The sequence below is a fragment of the Sebastes fasciatus genome, chromosome 3 (assembly GCF_043250625.1).
Source record: "Sebastes fasciatus isolate fSebFas1 chromosome 3, fSebFas1.pri, whole genome shotgun sequence".
Lineage (NCBI taxonomy): Eukaryota > Metazoa > Chordata > Actinopteri > Perciformes > Sebastidae > Sebastes > Sebastes fasciatus.
The window spans coordinates 30,716,593-30,735,134 of NC_133797.1; the positions used below are offsets into that span (position 1 = coordinate 30,716,593).

Consider the following 18,542-nt stretch of genomic DNA (forward strand, 5'->3'; position numbering starts at 1 on the left):
TGCCTGAATATGCCTGTATTTACCCTCTGTCTGAAACGCTCCGTTTGACGGAATTGCAACAGAATTGCGTTGCTAGGCAACAGCTTGGGTCCATGTGTACTTCCTGTCAGCTGATGTCACTCACATACACTGTAACCAGGAATAAACTGGGACACATTTAGAATGTTTACGTTTAAAATTGTGTAAAGGGTCTAAATATTGTATATTCGTGACATCACGAATGGGCAGAAATCCTGACAGCTTGTTTCAAAGAGTCTCTGAATACGGGCTGTGTGTATTTCCCTGTGGATTGAGTGTTTCGATACTTTCACAGTATTTATATAGGACTTAAGCATGCTTTATAATACAAAAACATGAAAATCTCACTTTTTGTATAATATGGGACCTTTAAGCATATGCTTTGTACCTTTATCCTAGTGTTACCCAATAATAATAATCATATGCTATATAGCAAAAAGGACAGAAATTTGCAGGTTTCAGCTTCTCCAGTTCACAAAAGGGTTTCACACATATGCAATAGTACTCCCCACGACCTGCAAACAGACACTGATGTGTAAAATCGGATAACATGCATAACAGTCTCCCCACTGGTCAGAAATACAGTCTAATAATACACCATAAACAGCCTCTTGGTTCCCTGCACAGCTTAGCACATCTTATCCCAACTCTTACTGTTTCTCTTTGCTTTTGTAAACCTTTTATTGTATTCTGCATTGCATTAATAGCACCAGCACTTGTAATATCTACAATTTAACTTGACAGTTTTATGTTTGTTGTGCCACCTTGCTCCAACAAGAATTTCCTATTGCCCTATATACAGGGTGTAAGAAAATATCAAAGATATCGAGTATCTTCAAATTATGTTTTGCAATACTGTATCGATTCTCAAAAACACTGCACTGATTTTTAATTCCTATTTTACTATATATATATATGTATGTATGTATGTTTTCTACATAGTGCCAAACTAATTGTGTGTATACATGAGCACAGTGATGCAGTCCAACAGGCTGCATTGTGTTGCTGCTGTGTCTCATTGTTCCTCTGGGAGCTGTCCACCTGCACCAGTACTGAAACGACAGCTCCCAGCTTCCCTCTCTCTCTTTCTTTTGCCCTTTTCCCAGAATCCCCTTTGGGTTGTGAGAAGTACAGTCTGTTACTGCCTAGAAGAACAAGACTGTCTGCTCACATCAGCAATCATCTCCCATGAGTGCATACAGGTCACTGGTTAGTAGAGAGATAAAAGCACCCACTGCAGCCTGGGAGCCTTATTACACCTGCAGGTCGCTCTCATTCAAGGCCAGTGATGGAATGTAACTAAGTACATTTACTCAAGTACTGTTCATAAGTACAACTTAACATACTTGTTCTTTGCAACTTTATAGGCTACTTCTACTCCACTGCATTTCAGAGGTAAGTATTGTACTTTTTACTCCACTATATTTAAGTTACTAGCTACATTTTACATATAAAAACACATTTTATGCTTAGCCTATATATGCTGATAGATAAGCATAGTAGTACTATATTCTACCCAGTAGTATACAAAGTATCTCAAATTGGCTCCCGATTGATTAACTACAACAATAATATGATCTTACGTGTACTAAAAACAACATGATATAATATTCTATAATAATATTGACAGAAGCCATCCTGCATACTGAGTGATTTTACATTTGATATTTTAAATACTAGGTAAAAGGTCTCAGTGCATAAAGTATGATGGCCTATGTTCTGATTTTATATCTGTCCACAAGGGGGTGTCACACGGCTCTTTATTAGGCCCACTCTTATTTAGTATTTATGTGAATAATCTGGGTCAAAATGTACCATGCATCCTTAAAGTTCATCACAAATTGTAAAGCTCTGACTCACCACTGTGAGTTGTACTCTGGGGTGGGAAGGCCTGCACTGGCAACCCGTAGGCTCTCCCATTGGTACATCCTTATATATAAGGTGATTCTGGGTCTGCTCCCACAATACTTAAGTGTGTTTATTATGCAAAACAAATTGTGGACAGTATTCACTGCGTTCACAGGACTTCTTTGTGCTGTCTGTCCCAAAAGCTCAGATACAAATTGAGGAAAGGGCTTTTGCATATTCTGCACCCTCAGCCTGGAATTACCTCCAAAATGACCTAAAAATCAAGGAACTGGTATCATTAAACATTTTTAAATTTAAAATGAAGGCTTTAGAAGCAGAGTCTATGGCATCCCAATGTTTTCAGCCACCTTGTTGTACAGCTGACTCCCAGAAAAGTTCCTTTTTGTCCCCCCATTTGTCTTCAGATAGTTCTCTTTTAATGCAAATTTTAGTGCTTGTGAATTGTATTTTATCTCCATTTGTGTCTGTGTCTGCGACTTTGTGTTCTTGCTGCTGACCGTCTTGGCCTTGTCTCCCTTGGAAAAGAGGTTCCTAATCTCAATGGGACTAACCTGGTTAAATAAAGGTTAAATAAAATTTAATAAAATTAAATACATTTTGCTGATAATACTTCTGTACTTTTACTCAGGACTTGTAATGGAGTATTGTGTGACTGTGGCATTTCTACATTTACCTGTAAGTACAGTACAGGATCTGAATACTTCTTCTTCCACCATGCACTGTTCAAGTCTTGCAACATGCAAGACCCACCCTCCCTCTGTATGTATGTAGTTTACTCTGAAAGCACATTAACAATCTGTCTCCACCCTCCAGATGTGGGTTAAAGGGATGACACATGCTGGTTTAATCCGCTGACCTGCTCACGCACAGCCCCCACATTCAAATGAAAGATGGAGAGATAGATAGGCTCAAAGATGGAGAGATAGATAGGCTCTTAGAATAATGCTTCACATTAGTTCACTCCACCACTAAACTAAACTGGAGCACTGCATCATTTCATATATATAAATATGTGTGTGTGTGTGTGCATTCATAGGTAGCCCGGAGAGATCTGCTTTTCACAGTTCACAGCATCAGTGCGCGCTGGAGAGGCGGGGATTGTCCGTGACCCGGTTAGAAACAAACCGAGAGGCTTGTGTCTCCATCGTCTCAGATTGGGAGGGAGAGAGTCTCCGTCTGTCTGCAGAGGAAAGCAGCCACACAATCATCATGTCTGACTGCAGGAGGCAGTGGAACCGGGAGGATGAGCTGCCGGTGTACCTGGCCGGTCCGATCGTTACTGGATCGAACCATAGGAAGAGCTTCGGCATGTTCAGCTCCGTGGAGGGCGCGTTCGAGAGCAAGACCTTAGACTTCGACAACTACGCGGTGGGGAGGAAAGGGAGCCGCAACTCGAGGAGCGGGAGCCGGGAGAGAGTCCTGGATGCTGGTGGTGATGGAGACCCCCGCATCGGGAAGACGTCCAGCGAGGCCCGGGAGGGGTCACACACCGAGTCTCCCGGAGACACAGACGAGGTGCAGCCCGGGGTGGAGATCAGATATTCAGCTGGGAAGGACAGCCAGGATGGGGAGGAGGTATGGAGGATTTTTATTCTAAGGCTTTTTTTATTTCTCTGTCTGGCTTTTTGGCTGGAATTCAAAGTCACGATACAAACGATACGATACAATACGATAAGATACGATACAACTTTATTGTCAGTTTGCACTGAAATTCATTTTGCATCCATAGGTAGCTCAGTTTGAGAAAAAGTACACATACAATATACATACTGTTACCATAGACAGACAGACAAGTAAGACCCATCAAACAAAAAATCCAAAACACATCAACATTATTCATACATAACCCATTACAAAATTAGCATCTGTCCTCTGGATTTACATGTCTTTAGCAGCACATTAATATGATTTATACATGCAGAAACAATAGAACAATTGGATCTATAACGACTTGAAAGCCTATTTATCATTTGTGGCACAATAGATAGATAGACAGCTTTATTGATCCCCTTGGGAAAATTCGATTGCCACCAACAACAAACAAACAACAAAATAACAGCATTCACAATACACCAATAAATAAACAACATCATAAGAAACCCTTTGAGACACAATCAAACAGCCGAGAGGTACCATGGATCTGTGTTTTGTCCTGGCATTGGAAGCCTTTATCTGTTGCCTATAATGAAACAGCCCCTCAGGAGTTGTTTATTCTGAGACAAAAGCCTCAGTCTGCATAAATGATGAAGTTTTCTGCTGCATTGCAGTTTGGCCATTTTGATTTTTACGTCTACGTAGCTCATAAAAACAAAATCTTCAAAAATATGCAATACAATGCAGCTGATGTGAGTGTGTGTGGTGCTGAAGTGGACAGCGACACACTGACAGACTCTCTCTTTATTGTTTTTTTGCGCTCTCCTCACGTGAGCACTTGGTATGAGCGTGCGTAAAGGGGTGTGTGTGATCGGTACATTATCTCATCTTTTTTCTTTTTCTCGGTGACGTGAACGCCACCACCGGGCTCGTTTTCCGCACGCGCGCACACACGCACAGCATCGTCACCCGTCTTGTCAGTTGTTAGTAAATATAAGACCATTTACATATAAATCACAAATAAAACATGTTATTTTACGTTGCAAAAGCCCAAATTTACATTAACTCTGAAGAAGTTTTGCAAAAAAATCTGTATTTTTACAAGAAATATTTTTAGAATTCCATGAAATCCTTTTTTTTCTAACATAAATTAATTGTTAAAATAGAGTCATAAACCTCTAAAAAACTGAATAATTATCTTTAAAAATGATCAAGAAAAGCTTAAATACAGATAATTACGATTGTGATTACACACAATACTGTAAATCTAAGACCATTTATATATAAAACACGTCATTTTTACATTTTTTCTGTCATTTTTTTTTTTTTACAGTGTAGCCTATATATGCTTATATATAAGCATAGTAGTACTATAAACTACTATATACTATTACGCACGCGCGCACGCACGCACAGCATCGTCACCTGTCTTGTCACGGTGCGCGCTCCGACGCATCCTGACGCAGCCCGTTAACGGCGGCGGATTCATCGCTGTCACTCTCACACACACGGAAACCAACACACATCAGTGGAGACGAAAGGGTTCAGAGTGCAGCAGCATCAGGGCGACCCGCTTCTGAGTTGACTGCCCTGTGGGAGGCAGAGAGAGACGGAGAGAGAGAGAGCATGTCTATGTCTGGGACCGGTTACCGGGAGGAGAACAGCATCCCTGATCTGACGGTAAGAAGACAACCGGCCTACAGTAGGTCAGCTGGCCGAAGCAGCAGCTCTCCGCTTGGTATGCAAATCCCCGCTGCCAATGCCCGGCAGAGAGAGGGGATTAAATTCTTAGTGAGGCAGCAAAGAGCAGAAGGCCCTTCTACAGTTTCTCCTGAGTGAAACAGCAGAACCCCAGGCAGACAGAGAGGTGAGGGATTGTCCACTCACGGTTGGACATCTTGCAGCCTGTCAGAAGGATTAACTCGGTCTAACCAGGACTGGCACAGATAAAACAATGGCTTGCATAAAACAACACAAAGATGCATCTTATATTAAAGGTCCCATATTGTAAAAAACAAGATTTCATGTCTTTTATATTATAAAGCAGATTTAAGTGCTTTATAAATACTGTTAAACTATCAAAACGCTCAATATACATAGAAATACACACAGCCCGTATTCAGAAATTGTGCATTTGAAACAAGCCGTTAGGATTTCTGTCCATTTGTGATGTCACAAATATACAATATTTAGACCATTACACGGTTTTAAAGATAAACATTCAAAATGTGTCCCAGTTTATTCCTGGTTGCAGTGTATGTGAATGCCATCAGCTGACAGGACGTACACATGGACCCAAGCTGTTGCCTACAACGCAATTCTGTTGCATTCCGTCAAAATGTGCAAAAACGGAGCGTTTCAGACAGAGGGTAAATACAGGCATATTCAGGCGGACAGTATGAGGAAAATAACGTTTTTTTTTAACATTACAGCATGTAAACATGTTCTAGTAGAAACACAAACTACAAGTATGAACCTGAAAATGAGCATAATATGGGACCTTTAAAGCATGCATTCTGCAGAAAGCCTCCTCTTCATCATTCCAGAGTATTACCAAAAGGTCAAACGAATCCAAAGGAAACATGCAATTGATTAAAAAAGCATTCAATTTCATTATGGAGACAGAAAATAACACATCAGAGACTGTAGTCACATTCTTCCTTTTTGCAAGCATCCTTATTGGTTAAAGATGCTGAGAATTCAACAGGGCTGAAACATGCTGGAAAGATGGATGGGTGATCACCGGTTACCATGGAGACATAACATCTTCCTAAAGCTGTTGCCATGCAGGCCCCCTCCATGGTGGTTTAGAGGGTGTGGATGCATTGTAGTCTGAGGGGGAAAAATGTGCTTGTTTAACACTGTGCTTCGAAATATTTTTGATTGTATTTATATTCTGATCCTACATACAGTTCATGCAAATAACAGGGGAAGGCATCTTGCATCATGCGTCTTTTTCCACTCTCATCCACTGCTGCGCTGTCATAATATTGCTGTAAGGTCAAGGATTACATAACTGATTGTGCAATATATCAGAATGCCAGGATTGACTCTCCCTCCCTCCCTCCCTCTCTCTGTACTTCTCCCCTGCAGAGTGAAAGGCTCCTGATCAAAGGAGGGAGGGTGGTCAATGACGACCAGTCTCTCTATGCAGATGTCTACATTGAGAACGGGCTCATCAAGTGCGTATATAAGGAGATAATTATGTCAAAGAGGCATACAAATATTTGCAAATACTTTGCAGTCGATGATGATTTCACCTCCTCATCCTCCGCAAACCCTTTTCATCCACACCCATATATCTTCCTGCACTACACTTTCATCCCATGTGTCTCATGTACGTGATCCTTGGCAGGCAGGTGGGGGAGAATCTGGTTGTGCCCGGGGGCATCAAGGTGATCGAGGCTAACGGCCGCATGGTGATACCGGGGGGGATAGATGTCAACACCTGTCTGATGAAACCTCACCTGGGCACGCAGCCTGCTGATGATTTCCTCCAGGGCACCAAGGCTGCACTCGCAGGGGGCACCACCATGATCAGTGAGTGGGGATGACGCACAGCCACAGTACAAACTGGAACCGTATAATCATTCAAGTGTAGTTGCACTTTCTCCATGTTAACCTTGACCCCCTCCGGCCTTTCAGTTGACCATGTGACCCCCGAGCCCGGGGAGAGTCTGCTGGAGGCATTTGAGTGCTGGCAGGAGGCCGCAGATAAGAAGGCGTGCTGCGATTACTCGCTGCACGTAGACATCCCCCAGTGGAACGAGTTTGTTAAAGATGAGTTGGAGCTGCTAGTGCAAGAGAAAGGTACGTAAGGTTTCAGTTACTCCAAAGTATTACACAGCTGTGGTCATCACTGTAATGCTTCTTCATCCCTTTTTTTGAACGCATTTCACGAGAACAATAGGGACAGATTTAGAAACAATTTGGCCCAGAGTTGAATCCTCTTATAGCGACGGCACAGAGCAAATCCACTGTTCTCTACGGCGCTGTCACGGTGGTATAGTGTATAAATTCTGCTTGTAATCTGTTTTAAGTAAAAAATCACTTTTCTTTTGGGGCAGCTGCAAACTAATGCAGTAGCTGAGCCAAAGCGGCTGCTTGTGTGTCCAATTCCTTTCCATAATAAAGTTGAGAGTTGTAATTCTTGGCTCAGATGCTCTGCGTGCTTTATATGTCAGACGAGGTTGTGGAGCAGTTTCTGCATTTTTATCTTGAAGTTTGCCGTTTAGGGCTGCACAATATATTGCGATTTTATCAAAATCGCAATAAGGCCTACTGCAATTCCCAAATCGCAGGATGAGGAGGAGATCGCGATATTTGTGATATGTCAACATACCATTTTAAATTAATTATTGTGGTGCTGCAGAGATGTCCTGGCCTACACATCATATTCTACAGACTTAAGAAAACATCTTTGTTGTGGTACAGATCCCCGCAAAAATATGTTTTTCAATGAAAATGAGAATAAGGATGTAAAAATTATAATTCTCTCTAATATCGCAAATCATATCTCATTCGCAATATCAGTCAAAATAATCGCAATTAGATACTTTCTCAAGATTGTGCAGCCTTATTTATTGCATTTCATGATATATTACTTTGGCTCCACTCACACAATTTGTCTTTGTAATTCTTGCTGCTGAGTTTCCCTTTATTACCTTCTTGTCATGAATACATTCATCGTTCCCTCTGTTGTCAGGTATCAACTCCTTCCAGGTGTACATGGCTTATAAGGACGTGTACCAGATGTCAGACTCTCTGGTATGTTTCATAATCACTACTTCTGCACCAATCAATAATTTCTCATGTAAATCTATTTCCTTTCACTATTATTAATTCCTTCTTTGTTATGTGGACTCATCCCTCCCTCAGCTGTATGACGCTTTCTCCTTCCTGAAGCAGCTGGGTGCTGTGGTGTTAGTTCATGCTGAGAATGGAGACCTGATTGCTCAAGTAAGTGCTGCATAACCTCCTCTAGTTTAGTCTTTTAGTGGCAACTGGCAACCCATACTTCTTGTAAAACCATCAGTTGAGAGATATTCTTCTTACATAACACACAGAGAGAGAGAGAGAGAGAGAGAGAGAGAGAGAGAGAGAGAGAGAGAGAGAGAGAGAGAGAGAGAGAGAGAGGATTAATGCTCCTGCTGCTGAGTATGACAGGGTTTTTCATAGGCCACCAATGCAGTTGACTGTTATTACACTAATGATGATGATGTAATGGTGATTAAGATGGTGAGAGTGAAGGTGCTGATAAAGCTGACAGCAGCGATGAAAAGTGGTAGTCGTGGTCGTGGAGGTGATGGTCCTGATTAAGGGGACGATTAAGGTGAAAACCGTGATGTATGTGAAGATGAATGAGGGTAATGAAAGATAACGGGAGGGCTGATGAATAATAATGACATACTTGTTATCGTAACAGGGAGATGGATGATGAGAAACCTTTAAAAGCACCATCCCTCTTGTGGGCAAATAATGAGACAAAAAATAGAAGAAAAACAGTAAGGGGGTGGTTTTCATCCTAGTTTTGCTGTCCTCCAGACAACGCTGTCAGAAGCACAAATACAGCCAGCAAAAGCCCCCCACAGTGCCCTGGCACTCAAGGATTACAATGCACATGTTATTTTCTTTGATAGCATGACAGATCATGAGATTTTCATTTTGCAGCCATGAGATACCAACAAAGGCATTTGACAAGTGTTGTATGCAACACTGACAGTTATTGTAGTGGGTATGAAGATAATCATTTGTTTTTCAGGAACAGAAAAAAATCCTGGGAATGGGAATCACCGGACCTGAAGGCCATCCTCTGAGTCGTCCTGAAGAGGTGATAACATTTCGCATACCACATTATCCATCCATCTATTCGTCTGGCCATTAAATAGCTGTTATCAGTCGCTATAAACACCATAGATGTGGGTCAATGGGGGCCTACTACCCATACTACTTTGTTAAAGTGAAAGTGAAACTTAAAAGCAACACGTTCTAAAACGTAAAACTGAATGAAACGTTACACTTTGAACACAAACAAAAAAGCTTCTTTAGGTTTAGGCATCAAAACTGCAACTTCTTTGGGTTTAGGCAACAAAACTACAACTTATTTCAGTTTAGGCAACAAAACTACAAGTTCTTTAGGTTTAGGTAATAAAACTACAACTTCCTTAGGTTTAGGCAATGAAACTACAATTTATTGAGCTTTAGGTAATAAAACTAAAACTTCTTTAGGTTTAGGTAAAATAAAACACTCAGTTAAGTTTATGGAAAAACATTGTGTTTTGGGTTAAAATAACTACAAACACAAAAACAACTACACATTGTTGGTTTCACACGGGATGCAAACTCCGGTCTCCTGGGTGAAAACCCTGTGTTTTGTGTCCAATCCATCGTCCCCGACCTCCATCTGATCTCCACCCCTTATGGAGTTTCACGCTGTCTGTACTACAGCAGCAGCACTTCTTTCGGTGATCGACCATGTGAATAGATGATAAAACCTACTAGTGGGCGTAGTAGACCCCTATTGACCCACATATACAGTATGTGGCTTAAAGTGACTGATAACGCCTTTTTAATAGCCTGACAACGGTCTAATCGGCTGTCTATCCATCCATCCATCCATGGTTTGAATGTTTTCTTTACTTCCTGTCCGTGCAGCTGGAGGCCGAGGCGGTGTTCCGCGCCATCACTCTCGGTAACCGTGTGAACTGTCCCGTGTACATCACCAAGGTGATGAGCAAGAGTGCAGCTGACACTATCGCCCAGGCCCGCAGGAAAGGTCTGTCTCTTTCTCTGTTCACTCCAGAAGTTCCAATTATCTCATGTGTCTGATTCTCTTGCAGTGTTCACATCCTGACCTTCACTGTCCCTCTATCTTCCCATCCAGGTTCTGTAGTTTTCGGGGAGCCGATCACAGCCAGCCTGGTCACTGACGGTTCTCACTATTGGAGCAAGAACTGGGCCAAAGCTGCTGCTTATGTGACCTCTCCACCTTTGAGTCCTGACCCCACAACCCCAGACCACCTCAACACACTGCTGGCTTGGTATGTCTCAAACCTTTTCAGTGAACTTTTAATGCAAGGCCCCGGTGTTATACTGTATGTAATGATAAAGCCTGACAAAATATATATAGCCCACAGTATATTTCATGTAAAACACTTTTCTAATTAATGCAGAGTGAGGAGAGACGAAGTGTTAAATATAGCTATGACCTCTGCAGAAAGTGAAATGCAAATCAGCTGGATGACACCAAAGGAGACACCTACAAGGATCTAACTCTCACCATTTGCATTTAGATGTTAGTTTGGTATTCATGCTACAAACAAAGGCTAGTGTAATGCACAATGTTAGAAAGACAGATGGAGAAGGTGAAGGTGTATATGTGAGGAGAAGAGCGGCAGAAAGAAGGTAGTAAAGAGACTTAATAATGGACAAAGGACTGCATAATCATTCGCAAGCCACTTTAACTGCATTTAATTTATACATATAAAGTAGAGCTGTCAATAGCTTAAAATATTTAATCGTGATGAATCGCATGATTGTCCATAGTTGATCATGACTAATAGCAAATGAATCCCACATTTGTTATCTGTTCAAAATGTACCTTAAAGGGAGATTTGTCAAGTATTTAATACTCTTATCAACATGTGAGTGGAAAAATATGCTGCTTTATGCAAATGTATGTATATATTTATTATTGGAAATCAATTAACAACACAAAACAATGACAAATATTGTCCAGAAACCCTCACAGGTACTGCATTTAGCATAAAAAATATGATCAAATCATAACTTGGCAAACTGCAGCCCAACAGGCAACAACAGCTGTCAGTGTGCTGACTTGACTATGACTTGACCAAAACTGCATGTGGTAATCATAAAGTAGGCATGTCTTTAAAGGGGAGACTCGTGGGTACCCAAAGAACCCATTTTTATTCACATATCTTGAGGTCAGAGGTCAAAGGACCCCTTTGAAAATGGCCATGCCAGTTTTTCCTCGCCAAAATTTAGCGTAAGTTTGGAGCGTTATTTATTCTTCTTCACAACAAGCTAGTATGACATGGTTGGTACCAATGGATTCCTCAGGTTTTTCTAGTTTCACTCTAGCTTTAAAACTGAGCCCGTTACAACCTAAAAAGCACAAGTTAGGTTAATGCATTAAAGAAATTAGGGCATTAAAACGAGTTTGCGTTAACATTATTATCGCGTTAACTTTGACAGCCCTAATATAAAGTATACTATTATCAATGCATGAAGGCAAAATATATTGAAGTTCAGTTGTACATTATGAGTATCATAAGGAGGAATAAAGTGCCCCAAACCAAACCCACCTCAGTTCTCACTTCACACACCCTCACATACAGAATGCACAGATCATCCCGCTGTACACTTTTGACTGTCCTCGATTCCATAAATAGCACAGCAACTAGAATCCTTCATCATCTGTTGCCTTGGCTACCAACTGCCTGCCTCCTCCTCCTCCTCCTCCTCTCTGCTCCTCCACCCTTCGTCTACTCCAGCTCCTCTAGGCGGGTCTGTGCTGTCACACCGGTGGTGCGATACTGCCGTTGTCTTTGAGAGTCTGCTGAAGCGACAGGGTGTATTTTTAGATTCTTAAAAAATCTATTAGGAACAAAAGAACAACACTTTACCTCACATTTCATCAAGGCCCATTATTTCCATAATAAGCACTCTTCATGGCATTGGGGCGATGATCCCACAGCTCACTATCATGAAGTAATCACAGTAATTAACTGATGACTAAAAGGCCTCAGATGAGAAATTATCCTAATCATAGGTCTTTATCAGTCAGCCTCTTGTATATAAAGGGGAAAAGGTATGTTGTATAGCTTTTTGATAATGCAGTGTATCTTTGTGATGTGGTGGTGTATGGACTGGTCCTGCAGCTGCGTTACATCACTCTGACTGGTTCAGCTGGCTGGTTTTTCTGCCCCAGGCCACTACATGACTTGTACTTTAACTTGCATGCTCAATGAGGCCACCTGATGGCGAAAAGTAGAAATGTCTGTCTTTATGTTCATCAGGTTTACTTGAATGTAAATATTGTCTTGAACTGATTTTTGCAGCCAAATGTCAATCTGATCACAAAGATTGAGCTGCAGTCAATAGTTCAAGGCATATAGTCAACATTACATTTTTTAAAGCATTCTCTTTAGGCAAAGATCAGCTGTAATTCTCACTGAGCAGTTACACGTAGGTCTGTTTTTAAGTGACTAATTTTAATTTTCCTTAGAGCAAGTTAGCATTTTTCATCACAGGATCCACGATTATCTAATAAATTAAGAACAGATTAAATTGATCCAATTGTTAAAGAATGTTAAATGACTTGGTACCTACTTTCAACAAAATGTGTTCCTTGTGGGATATTAGATTATTCATAGTTCAATTTTGAAATTCTGCAGTGAAAAATACAGAATTTGACAGGTTAATCACTGCAGTGTGATTGGTGTTAGGGGTGTAAGAAAATATTTAAAATATTGAGTATGTATATTTTTAGATATTGTATATGTTTGGTGATACTGTATCAATTCTCAAAAACACTGTATTGATTTTTAATTAATTTTTAACATGCATAGATTAACTCAGTTAATACTTTATTTCATTGGCAAAGAGATGCGCCATCTGAATGTAAGTGTCCTCTTAAAGTAGTGACATGATGTTGGATTTTACAGTGATAAATCCAAATGCTGATCCCACTGTTCTGATTGCATAACATTTATTTTTTTTTACTCAGATCTTATGCATATGGTGGTGTGTTTTATAGGCAACTATGACAGTTTTACTCAAAATTTGCAATATATTGCCTTGCTTACAGTATCTCAATATATTAAACCGAAACCCCTGCATCATGACACGTATCGTATCACCAGATTCCTGCCAACACACAGCCCTAATGGGTATGTGGATTATTTCATTTCATTTTGTTGCCTTGATTCAGTGGGGACCTCCAGGTGGTGGGCAGCGCTCACTGCGCATACAGCACTTCCCAGAAAGCCATCGGTAAAGACGACTTCACCCTGATCCCAGAGGGAACCAACGGAGTGGAGGAGAGAATGGGTTTCGTCTGGGACAAGGCTGTGGTGAGCAATGAGGACATATTGTATGTGTTTGTGTGTGTATCTTTTGTGTAGCTGTGACAGTGGGTTTTTGTCTACCGCTCTAAACATCCACTTCTCTGTCTCTCAGGCCGTGGGGAAAATGGACGAAAACCAGTTTGTGGCAGTCACATCTACGAACGCCGCTAAAATCTTCAACCTGTACCCGCGCAAAGGCCGGATAGCAGTGGGCTCGGACGCCGACGTTGTCATCTGGGACCCGGACAGCACCAAAACAATCACTGCCAAACTCCAGCAGTCGGTGAGAGCAAAAGAAAATAGGAGATGGGGGGGAAAGATCTTATAATACAATGGATAACAGGGCAATGAAACTTATGTGCTGTGATCTTCAAATACTGCATCAGTTGAGGGAGCAGAAGCACATAAAGGACAGGAGGCAGGAGAGGGCTTCATATGGGAGGTGGTAGAGTGTGAAATAGGATTAAAATCCAAGAGGCAGATCACAGGAGGTGAACAGGAACCTAAAATGTACTTTTAGATGGAATATAATATTCAGTCAAGCCTGGTATTATTGTGAGCGGTATGATGCCATATTGCATATTATCAGAATAATATATATTACATTAGGATATACAGTATGTTTGAAGAAATACATTCTAATTGACTAGTGAGTATAGGATTTATCTTTAAAGGGTCGGTTTGCCCAAATATATATATAAAAAAAAAAAACGTTTCTTATTAGACTCTTTTTTTTTGGACAAGTTTTTTAGATGGATTTTCTTTCGAACATATAACAAATAATAAGAAAACAAAACCAGAATCACAAATAAAATGAACATCCATCCATTATCTGTAACCGCTTATCCTATTCAGGGTCGCGGCGGGAGGCTGGAGCCGATCCCAGCTGACATTGGGTGAAGGCAGGGGTTGCCAGACTATCACAGAGCTGACACATAGAGACAGACGACCATTCACGCTCACATTCACACCTACGGGGCAATTTAGAGTCAACAATTAACCTAACCTGCACGTCTTTGGACTGTGGGAGGAAGCCGGAGAACCTGGAGAAAATCCACGCTAAACGGGGGGAACATGCAAACTGCGCGACAGTGCTAACCACTTCAACAGCAAACATTTATAGCACATTTTGAATAAACTAAATAACATTGACATTGAAATGTCTTCAATAGAAAGTAGTTCCAGTGAAAGCTTTCCACAGTGAGGACTGTGGTTTTATTGGGACAATGTTGTTTTAATCCTTTGATTTCCAAGAGCAATTCACCCCCTTTGTATTGAGTGAGTGATTCTGAGTGATGAATATTTCAAACCCTAGACATATAAAACAAAAGCTATCTGCATGGTCAGATGTCCCAAGAGAGCTAAATAAGCAAATACGTTATTTTTTTTGCAATTTAGGTGAACCCAGCCTTAAAATTTCATGATGCACTTAAACTCAACAGAATGACCTCGAAGGTGAAAATTTGCATTGAGCAATGCGGCACAATACAGTGACGATATTACACAGTGGTTAATGTATTCAGTCTGCTCTGCCACTCTCTAATCCAGACGGGTGCCGGCTTTAGGTTATAATCCCGCTTCACCCCTCACCCATTCTGTGCTCCCATCTCTCTACCCATCCCCCTGTATTCGAACTGTCGCTCCTCCTATATGCCCCGAGCTTCTCACTTATTCATCCCCCATCTTCTCAACTGCTGCATTTTACTGCGTGTATTAAGCCGTCTGATACAATGCTTGCTGTAATAGCACAGTGGGCCGAGACAGTGGAGGGTATCTGTTCTGAATGCTGGGGGTGGAAGTGAAAGAGCTCTCCTTTGTTCATCTGCTTAATCCCCTTTTTCCACATTCTCCGTCTTGTATGTTTTATCTCACAGACTTCAGAATACAACATCTTTGAGGGTCTGGAGTGCCGCGGGGGTCCGGCGCTGGTTTTGAGTCAAGGTCGGGTGGTTTACGAGGAAGGCAAGCTGCAGGCCCAGCAGGGCACCGGTCGATTTATTCCCCGCAAGCACTTCCCCGACTACGCTTACCAGCGCATTAAATTCAGGAACCAGGTACAGTACACGGATCCTTTCAAAGACATCTCTACAGCAGGATTCAAAATGTGACATTTAAAAATGTCTTCGATTTAAAGATTAGATGGGCAGTCAACATGCAGTTAGTCATAGTAGCACTATTGCTTTTCTTAACGCTCTTTAAAAAGAATTATAACAATATATATTAAAAACACTGATCAATAATTGTCAGTTTAGTTTGATTTGGTTTATTGGCAACATTCTAATATATTTATAAAACACAACATATCAGACTGTTTCAGGCATTGAATGATAAAGTCCTAAACTGTGTCTCAAATCGGATACTTCTGTTAGTACACTTCCATGTAGTACACTGTGTACATTATGTATTCACCTGCGTAGTGGGTGAATTTCGACAGGGTAGTGTTGTCACTAATCGCACACGACCGGTGGATCAACTGGTGATCAGCTACGGATATCACGCCAGATCAGCAGTAATTCATTTCAGACTGTTAAATTAACCCAATAATGGCTTATATCCGACTATAGTACAGTGGTGCTTTGTGAAAAAAAAACAACACACGGATTACTTAAATTTGTATAGTTCGGTGTCGGTGTCAAAGACACCAAAAAAAGAAATTACATCATAAAAGCCAACAGACAACCGTCATTTGCCATGCTCTAATTTTTGTTATGGCAGGAAAACTGAGACAATAATATAGCTTTAGATGCTATAAGAGGTCAAGTTGTGAAAACAATTAATTTTGCACCAAAGTTTAAGTCAAATACAGCAGTTTTACTATGCTAAAATCACCTATGATCGTGATTTTTACTAAATATATTCATATATTCAAAGCAATCTGTACAATCACATTATATCATAATAACCACATTAGCTGATTCCAGCAATGAGGGAACAGCAAATGAGCCAACCAGTCATGTATTATGAGGCCATTTTGTTTCTGAGGAACAACTAACAGGTTTGTGTTTTCCATCCAGGTGAAGAGCCAGCAGGGCGTTACTCGTGGGTTGTATGATGGCCCTGTGCAGGACGTCGTTCCTACCCCCAAATATATTACCCCTGCACCATCAGCCAAAACTTCTCCCACCTCTCACCGGCCACCACCACCAATACGCAATCTTCACCAGTCCAACTTCAGCCTATCAGGTAACGTATCAGGTAATATATTTTATACTAGTTTTAAAGGGAGACACCCCACGAAATAACACTGTTTTTCATGCACTAGTCAATTTTGAGATTTTGGGCTATTTTGCTTCCATGACATGTCTTCTTTCAGACTAGTGGAAAGAAAACATCCGAAAAAAAACATTTAGGTGTTTATTTTACTACTTTGTCTATTTGTGTCTGTAGATTTCTCCTAAATTCACCTAAAGTTAGCAATAGATAATGCATCATTTACGTATTTAAACATACCATTTCAGAAAACTTGTAATACAAAAAATAATTGTCTTAATATAAGTACTCAACTCGGGAGGTTTCATGGTGATATTAATTAGTTGCAAATTTTACCCCATTCACCTGTAGTGTGTCTTGCAAAATGTATGTAATTTTACAATCCATATCTTTAAAGGCCATTTTCTCAATATTACTTTTTTCTCAGACTCTGAGCCAGAAATCTCCACTTCAGTAGCACTTACATCCCCCAAAGTTTCCAATTTCATTTCTATCTATATTCTGAATGTTTTTAGTGAGGGGTTTGTTCATATATCATTCATAGCCTGATTTATAGAACATTTTAGTCCTAAAAACATGGCAAAAATCTACTTTTTATGGCTTTTGTTGACAGTATTTTCTGATTTATGAGTGATACAAAGAGGTATCCAAAATTCCTTCTGTAAAAATATTTTACTCTAATATGTCAACAAAATGAAACAAAATATTTGAACCTGGCTTTTTACAATGTTCACATTTCTGTTCTATACATTTCTGCAAATTAGAACAAATTTGATAAGTTAATGCTCCATTTTCATATTTAAACATACAGACATTTCAGAAAACTTGTAATACAAAAACATAATTGTCTTAATATAAGTAATAAACTAGGGAATAAATATCCAGATGCATTATATGACCTTTTATGTATACTGAACAGGCTCTGAATTAAATAGATTTCTAATATTCAAATAAATAAATCTAATATTTTAATTTTGTCTTCATTTCTCAGGGGCACAGTTTGATGACAACATCCCTCGTCGGTCTGGCCACCGTATTGTAGCACCCCCCGGTGGTCGCTCCAACATCACCAGCCTTGGTTGAACACTTGACTGTGCACTAAGTGTGGTTGTTGTTGTGGGGTTTCACCTCTTGAGTGTGCGTGTGTATGACTATGAGAGTGTGAGCACACTGGCATGAATGACCTTTGTACTCTTTGGTACAAATGGTGACACGCTCTTTTTTAGACTGTTATGATTTTTATCAGTTTGCCTTGAGTCCGTGGTCGCAGAGGCGAAGCACATTAATACTTCCAATAAAAGAACAGTATGATTTACAATCAACCAAATCATTCAGAAATACGAAAAACTCACAGGCTCACGATTGGGGCACACACACACACACACACACACACACACACACACACACACACACACACAGTCGTGTTTCCATCACATTAGAGGACATTACATTGACTTACATTCATTTCCTGGAGAATTACCCTTATCATAACTGTAACCTTAACCTAAACCTAAACCAAGTCTTCACCCTAAAATGTAATGCTTTACATTATGGGGACCTGCATTTTGTTCCCAAAAGGAAGGTGAGTCCCCACAATGTGACTGTGTAAACAAATGTCCCCACAACATGAGTAATACGAACACTCCCACACACACACACAGTCGTGTTTCCATCACTTTAGAGGACATTACATTGACTTACATTCATTTCCTCGAGAAGTACCCTAACATAAACTTGCCCTAACCCAAGTCTTCACCCTAA

The 18,542-nt window shown here is 40.5% G+C and overlaps 1 protein-coding gene across 4 annotated transcripts; it reads left to right on the forward strand.

The window, feature by feature from the left end:
- The first annotated feature begins 2,946 nt into the window (after window positions 1-2,946).
- Window positions 2,947-18,263, forward strand: crmp1 (collapsin response mediator protein 1). 4 transcript variants are annotated; one of them, XM_074630198.1, is made up of 14 exons: window positions 2,947-3,462; window positions 6,574-6,662; window positions 6,836-7,020; window positions 7,126-7,290; window positions 8,186-8,247; window positions 8,359-8,439; window positions 9,242-9,310; window positions 10,135-10,255; window positions 10,364-10,520; window positions 13,436-13,577; window positions 13,684-13,854; window positions 15,446-15,625; window positions 16,586-16,766; window positions 17,773-18,016. In XM_074630198.1, the coding sequence occupies exons 1-14, from the start codon at window positions 3,097-3,099 to the stop codon at window positions 17,862-17,864; spliced, it is 2,061 nt and encodes a 686-aa protein (XP_074486299.1). In that variant the 5' UTR covers window positions 2,947-3,096; the 3' UTR covers window positions 17,865-18,016. The 4 variants fall into 4 exon arrangements, with proteins under 4 accessions (XP_074486299.1, XP_074486297.1, XP_074486300.1 ...); XM_074630196.1 differs by having other exon boundaries at window positions 2,962-3,462; window positions 16,586-16,754; window positions 17,773-18,263; XM_074630199.1 differs by lacking the exon at window positions 2,947-3,462 and adding an exon at window positions 4,958-5,160.
- Window positions 18,264-18,542: the final 279 nt, after the last annotated feature.

Excerpts from the sequence above, each read along its gene's own strand:
- crmp1 (XM_074630198.1), top strand. The coding sequence starts at position 3,097 with ATGTCTGACTGCAGGAGGCAGTGGAACCGGGAGGATGAGCTGCCGGTG. Across the intron at positions 3,463-6,573 it reads ACAGCCAGGATGGGGAGGAG|AGTGAAAGGCTCCTGATCAA; the intron begins GTATGGAGGATT and ends TCTCCCCTGCAG. Across the intron at positions 8,440-9,241 it reads ATGGAGACCTGATTGCTCAA|GAACAGAAAAAAATCCTGGG; the intron begins GTAAGTGCTGCA and ends TTTGTTTTTCAG.